Source organism: Eschrichtius robustus, chromosome 15, assembly GCF_028021215.1.
Source record: "Eschrichtius robustus isolate mEscRob2 chromosome 15, mEscRob2.pri, whole genome shotgun sequence".
Lineage (NCBI taxonomy): Eukaryota > Metazoa > Chordata > Mammalia > Artiodactyla > Eschrichtiidae > Eschrichtius > Eschrichtius robustus.
This window is the reverse complement of record NC_090838.1, coordinates 37,464,096-37,471,058: the sequence shown is the minus strand read 5'-3', so window position 1 is coordinate 37,471,058 and position 6,963 is coordinate 37,464,096. Positions and strand designations below refer to the sequence as shown.

General features: G+C 60.3%; 1 protein-coding gene across 1 annotated transcript; it reads left to right on the top strand.

Annotated features, from left to right (window-relative positions):
- The first annotated feature begins 287 nt into the window (after positions 1-287).
- On the top strand, positions 288-4,483 carry SIX2 (SIX homeobox 2). The gene is made up of 2 exons (XM_068564525.1): positions 288-1,101; positions 3,269-4,483. Exons 1-2 carry the CDS (start codon positions 542-544, stop codon positions 3,597-3,599), a joined length of 891 nt encoding a protein of 296 aa, XP_068420626.1. The 5' UTR covers positions 288-541; the 3' UTR covers positions 3,600-4,483.
- Positions 4,484-6,963: the final 2,480 nt, after the last annotated feature.

The window sequence follows — 6,963 nt, the reverse complement described above, 5'->3', positions numbered from 1 at the left end:
CCCGGCGATCTGTCAGCGGAGCAGGCCGGGGGGAGCCGCCAGGCCCGCCGGGCTCGGGTTACCAGTGACTGACAGCGTCTCCATGGCGAATAATTTGACTCCGACTATTGTCTGGCGCGGGCAGGCCCCGGGTCAGATAACCAGACCAATCAGGGCGCGGGCCGCCGCGCCTCATGCCCGCTTAGAATAATATTATTAAAAAAGCAGCGAGCGAGCTAGACGGGAGGGAGAGCGAGCGAGAAGCGAACGAGGGAGCGGCTGGCGGGCGGGAGGGCGCGGAGCATGCGGAGCGGCGTCCCGGGCGGCCCCCGGGCTTGGACGAGGACTCGGGAGAAGTGCGCGGGCGGCGGGGTCGCGGAGCGGCGCGGGACCCGCGGCCGGCTCGGGGACGTCCTGCAGTGACTCGGAGTTCTTCGGGAGCCAGCGCCAGGCCAGGCCCCCGCCCCCGCCCGCCTCTTGGCCCGGACGGTCCGGCGGGGAGGCGCCCATGCCGGACCGCGCGGCGCGCTGAGGGCGCGCGCGGGTGGGCGCAACCGGCACCATGTCTATGCTACCCACCTTCGGCTTCACGCAGGAGCAAGTGGCGTGCGTATGCGAGGTGCTGCAACAGGGCGGCAACATCGAGCGGCTGGGCCGCTTCCTGTGGTCGCTGCCCGCCTGCGAGCACCTCCACAAGAATGAAAGCGTGCTCAAGGCCAAGGCGGTGGTGGCCTTCCACCGCGGCAACTTCCGCGAGCTCTACAAGATCCTGGAGAGCCATCAGTTCTCGCCGCACAACCACGCCAAGCTGCAGCAGTTGTGGCTCAAGGCGCACTACATCGAGGCGGAGAAGCTGCGCGGCCGGCCCCTGGGCGCTGTGGGCAAGTACCGAGTGCGCCGCAAGTTTCCCCTGCCGCGCTCCATCTGGGACGGCGAGGAGACCAGCTACTGCTTCAAGGAAAAGAGTCGAAGCGTGCTGCGCGAGTGGTACGCTCACAACCCCTACCCCTCACCCCGCGAGAAGCGCGAGCTGGCGGAAGCCACGGGCCTCACCACCACGCAGGTCAGCAACTGGTTCAAGAACCGGCGGCAGCGCGACCGGGCAGCCGAGGCCAAGGAAAGGTACGAGTAAGTAGAGCTTCGGCGCCAGCTACCCCCGGCTCGAGGGAGGGGGTCCCAGGGCGTCCGCTCAGCCCCTGGAGAGGCTTGAACTGGGCCCGCTCGTCCCAGCAAGGGCCCTGCTGCAGCCTGCTCTGACCCGGACGGCGCTTGCGGGCGACCAGGAGATCGGAAATTTGTCTGAAGCGGGCAGAGCAATCGGGAAGTTGTCAACTAACTCCCTGGTCGCTTGTGAGCAAAAGTGGAGAAGCAGCGACCTTCGGGGCAAAGGCAAGACGGTAGGCCTGGATTCCAGGCAAGGGGCGCACTGCAGGCAAGGCCTGTTAGTCCTCCGAAGGTCGGAGGACAGAGGAGTTTTGGCGAGGACTATTCGGGGGGTGGGGGGTGGGGGGTGCGGGGTGCAGGGTTTAGACTGCCTGTGAGAATTCACCAGCACTTCCCAGGGCTTCCCGTCTGCCTCACTCAGCTACAGGCCGTGTGATTAGGGGTCAGGACTGGGATTGGAACTTTCCTGGTACGACCTGGATGTGGAGAGGCCTGGAAGAATTTTCCTTGTCTGGATAGGGGGGTTGATAGGGAAAGTCTTATCGTGCATTGAAAGGACCAAGAGGTGAAAGGTTTGGGGAGGAAGTGTCAGCTCCAGGAGAGAAGAGAAACACATGTCCCTTTTTCTGCCTCGTTGGACCCAGCAGTCCTTCCCTGGCCTGCCAAGCCCTTAGCTCCTCTCTGCTCAGGCTCTACCCTCTTTGGCAGGTAGGTCGGTATGTCTGGGGTGAGCTGAGAGCAGCAGAAGGGCTGGGAGTTGCTTGTCCTCAGGGAAACCAGGACTTGCTGAACTAGCCTTGCAGTTGACCATGAGGCCCTTGTGGCTTTGGCCCCTCAGAACCCCAAATCTGAAGGGGGAGAAGCTGACTGTGGGAACAGAATCAGCCTGAGTGTAAGAGCAAAACGAGACACCTGGGGTCTGTGGTACGGGGTGTGTGCAGCCCAGAGTGAATGGCCAGGGTCAGAGTGCGGGTGCTGAACAGTGGAATCAGCGGTGGGAGTCGGGCGGGGGGGGGGGGGTGGCTTCAAGCTGACCTTGGTCTCTAAGACCATGAGGTTGGAGCATCCACAGTTGTAAGGATTCAGCTGCCAGCCCTGTGGGAAGTTCACTTCCAGGAAAACAGAAAGAAAAGGCCCTGGGGAGCCAGTAAAGAGAGAATCTACCCAAGAATTCAAATCTCCAAATCTGGGCAGGGGCTGTCGGTCGGTCAGAGACAGGGCAAGAGGTGGGTTCTCCCTGCTGAGGTCCCCCTCCCCCCAGAATGGCATGCATCCAGAGTCCTGAAGAACTAAGTTCTCAGGTCAGGCCCCAGGTGAGAGCTGAAGAGTCCCTCAGTTTCTGGTATGGTGGAAAAGTCTAGGCCAGGATTAGCAATCCCCTTCACTCTTCCTTCTCTCTTCTCCCAGAAGCTGCCCTCCACACCCCAGCTTCAGGCCCCCAGCTGAAGTTTCTGCTGTGCCACCAGGAAAAGGGAGTCCTGCATCCTTAGGGCCTCGTTCCTAGGCCAAGCAAGGAAAACCCTAACAAGGCCTGCCAGTTTGGAACTAGAGGGAAAAGACCCTTAGCTCCAGGAACCTGTCCCTCAGACAGGGTTTTCCCTCAAGCAGAGAAAAGCAAAGGGAGATGAGGACCTGTGAGATCCCCAACCTCAAGTGGACCCTCAGCCTACAATCTAGGGTCCCTGACTCTCCTGGACCCACTTCTCCACAACAAACCCTGGCTTGAGGAGCCAAGAGTGATCCAAAAACCCAGGCACCTTCTCTTCCTCCCTGTCCCTCTCCCTACAACTCCACTGAACCCTGCCCCCCTGCCCCTCTGCTCTGGAAAAGTTAGCCACTCAGTGGGGGTAGGCAAGGAGGGCAGAACACACGGAGAGCAGAAAGATATTCGTGAGATTAAGAGCAGGAGAGGTGGGGAGATAGAAACGATACAGGGAGAAGGTATAAGAGAGAGAAATCGGGTCTGGAGGGACTGAAAGAGCCAGAGCCCAGGCTTGGCCCGCGAAACATGTTAGAAACCGAAAACACCCGCAGGCAGCGCGCGGCGGCTCTGGCTCCGGGCGACGCGGCGCCGAGCAGCCTCGGTTTCCCCGCTGACCCAGCTGCTTTGCTCCTGCACTTGCAGGGAGAACAGCGAGAACTCCAACTCCAACAGCCACAATCCGCTGGCTGCGTCGCTGAACGGCAGCGGCAAGTCTGTGCTAGGCAGCTCGGAGGACGAAAAGACGCCGTCGGGGACGCCAGACCACTCGTCGTCCAGCCCCGCGCTGCTGCTCAGCCCGCCGCCGCCACCCGGGCTGCCGTCCCTGCACAGCCTGGGCCACCCTCCGGGCCCCAGCGCCGTGCCCGTGCCCGTGCCGGGGGGAGGCAGCTCGGACCCACTGCAGCATCACCACGGCCTGCAGGACTCCATCCTCAACCCCATGTCGGCCAACCTCGTGGACCTGGGCTCCTAGAGCCCCGCCTGCCTCGACGCGCTTGCCTTCTGGGCTGGTCGCTCGGGACCTGAGAAGGACCGTGTCCGGAGGGCGCCCCGCGCCGGCGACCCCACCAGGTACTGAAAGACCCGCGCGCTGAGCGGGCAGAACTGCCGGCCCGGGCAGGGCGGATGGCTCTCTGGTTTAGTCTTTGTTCGGGATTTATTTTCAACAAGTTGCTTTGGAGATCCTTTGGAGGCCTGGGACCGGGTCTTGAACCAGGGAAGGGAATAAATTATACACCATTCTCCTACTCTCTCTCCCTGCCTTCTCTTTCCCTCTCTTCTCTCTCTTCCCTTGCCTTCCTTGCTCTTTCTTCCTCTTCATTCCCCTTCCTTCTCTCTTCTTTCCCTTTCTTCTTGCTTTCCCCCTTTTCACTGTCTCTGTTTCCCTCTGTACTTCCGGCTTGCCATCTCTCGCTAGGTTTCTATTACTCTATCTCTGTTTTCTGTTTCTCCTCTCCGCCAGCCTCCTGCACCTCGCGGGCTGTACCCGTCGGTCTTTCTCCTCGTGCCTGGCGGTCTATTTGCCCTCCCCCCATTCCTCATTTTACTGGGGTGGGAGTGGGAGGGGGAAGAGCAAAGAGAAGACAGGGCCTTTGAACCCGGGCTTTCTCCAGAGGCCCTCCCCCCGGGGTCAGCTGGGGGCTGCAGGTGTCAGCGCTGCCTAGTAACTTAAGTGAAAGAGCAAAGGCGGCGGCAGGGAAGCCCCTGAACGCCCCCTTGCCGCTCGCCCCTCTGTCTTGGTGAGGCCCCGCCACTCGCTCTCCTCTTCCTCCTGGGACTGTGGCCACCGTGCTCCCGGCAGAGCGTGCCTCCCAGCCGCAGACTTGCCATCTCCCTGTCACGCCCTCATGTGAATGTTCTTCGGGAAATATTTCTGCTTTTATTTTATAATAAAATTAGAAATCATAAATATATATATATGGATATATACCACGAGGCCCGCGAGCCACGAGTGCAGCTGTGTCTGATTTCCCTACAGGGACTCGACACCCCGGGTGGACCGTTCTGGGCAGCGAAGCCCCATGAGTCCCAGAAACCGGGAGGCGCCTTCCCACACACACAACGTTTATGAGTCGCAAGGTGAAGGGGCTGAGTACTCTGAAGCCTCCTGCCCCAAAGCCCTCTGTCCCTTTTCTTGTCCGGGAAGCTCCCTGCAGGAGCGGGGAAGGGGCCTGTCCCTCGTGGGGACTCCTCTCCCCCCAACAGCCGAGCAGTGCCCTCACCTGCCTCTTTCTTCACCTGGGAATGGGGGTAGGAAATGAGAGGCTGTGTGCGTAACGTGGTTACGTGTGTTTGGACATAACAAGGCTGGGAAACAAGTCGGGCCGTGGAGGTTTCCTGAAGGGCGGACTCCTTAGCGGTGGTCGCCATCCCCAGAACCAGGCACGACGCACTGGGCAGATTCGCTGGCCGAAAGGGCAGCCGCTGGTCCAGCCGCGAAGCCCGGGTCGTGCGTGTGGCCGTGGAACGAAGGTCTCCACGCTCAGAAATCCGTTGGTTTGGCGTGAAGATGAAGGGGTTTGGGGAGAAGGGAAGTCCGGGAGACTCGGGGAGCCGGGCGCGCCGGGCGCGTGTTCTAAATGGGAACAAGCGGACGCCGGGGCTTGGATGGTCAGGCAGGGGAGGCACCTCCGTGCGTCGTGCGCCGTAGGTGCCTCTGCGGCTGTAAATTAACCTAGGGCGCCCCCTCCCCTCTCAGGGATCCAGCCCCCCTCCCCATCAAGCGACAAGTCTAAGCCGGTCCAGGCAGGTCCGAAGCCGGCGGGACTCCTCGAGGAGGAAGTTGAGGCTTTTCCGTCTCAGGTCTCGGTGGCTGTTGGTACCATACACGTTACTCCTCCGCGACCGGGACGCTTCCGACCAGACCCGCCGGCCCTGGGTGGGAAGGCATGGAGGGGAGGAGGCGCTCTTCTGACCCCGTGATCCTGGAGCTCCAGGACCTCTCCGGCACTTTGCGCTGGTGAAATCAGCGCTCGCGGAGAGCACTTCTGCGCGGACTTTCTAAATATCAAGGATTCCTTCCCAGTCGAGACCCGCGGGCACGCGGGCAGCTGGGCGGGCTAACTTGGAGAGGGAGGCTTTGCCTCAGCGTAAGCTCTGTGCTGTCGTGGGGGTCAAGGGAATCCCCAGCAGGATAAGACGGCATTAAGCACCCCACGGCCCCTGCACCCCTAAGAGGAAGTGCAGTCCTGGCAGCTCCTGTGGCCTCTCCTGGAGGCTGTGCTCTCAGGGGACAACTCAGGTCTTCCTGGACCCGAGGGGCCCCACCCTCCCTGACTGGCGGGGTGTAGAGCCTGCTACTGTCTGAGGGTCCAGAGAGGCTCAAGGGAGCGAGAAGCTGCATTGAGTCAGCCGAGCTGAGCCGACAGGCCCGTCCTTACTTCTCGAAGGGAGGAAACACAGTAGTCCCTGGAGCCCACATCTCCCCTACCTGCCTCCTATTTTCTACACTCACAGTCACAGGCAAACAGGCTCTATACCAACTTTCACAAGGACGCGTACACATCTATCATTCGATTCACTGTGCCGGGCACTGTGGGTAGCACAAAAACACTCACCCACTCACACTTGTGGCCACACGGGGAAATATCATTCTCCGTCACACATGTGTTCACACACACAAACACACATAGACACTCAACCCATTTTTACAGACACACAAACACATGCACTCAGGTGAAACACTCGCCTGCACGGATGTAAGGGAATACCTACACAAATGAGCCCCTCCCTCATCCTTGTACTCACACAAACACAAACCTCTGCTTCTCCCCAGAAGCCTTCAAACCCACCCTCCCACCGGTGCCCCAGTGAGCAGCCCGTCCCAGCCCATGGACCTGCTGGGGCCAGAACACAGCCCTGAAGCCCGGCTGGCCGGGAAGGCCTTGGCTCCAGGCAGCTGTGGCCCAGAGAAAGAGATGGTCCTAACCCGAGGCTGCAAACGGTCAGGGACCCCACCCTCGCTCCAGAGGTCCAGGTGGAATCAATGGAGTTTGCTGGGAGTTCTCACTTGCCAGTAGGGGGCGGGGTGCCTGTCCTGGAGCTTTATTCTGGCTTAGTGGCGCTACTTGTTGCAACTTCCCTCTTTCCCTCCCCCTTGGAAAGCTAACTCCGAAAATATTTATTTAAAAAGGGAAACTATGCAGAAGGTCTCAAAATAAACCCGAGCAGCTACTCACCCACTGTATAAATCTATACAAGCCAGTCCTCCATTCCACACTCCACTAGACCGACCACGCCAACTGGACGTAACTTTTGCACAGATGTTGCCAGGTGAATGCAGCTATTCCCCGTCGGTGTTCACCAAACAGTGTTCCCAATGACTTGTCATCCCTCCC

Coding starts and splice junctions, on each gene's coding strand:
- SIX2 (XM_068564525.1), top strand. CDS start 542: ATGTCTATGCTACCCACCTTCGGCTTCACGCAGGAGCAAGTGGCGTGC. Junction 1,102..3,268: donor GCAGCCGAGGCCAAGGAAAG/GTACGAGTAAGT, acceptor CTGCACTTGCAG/GGAGAACAGCGAGAACTCCA.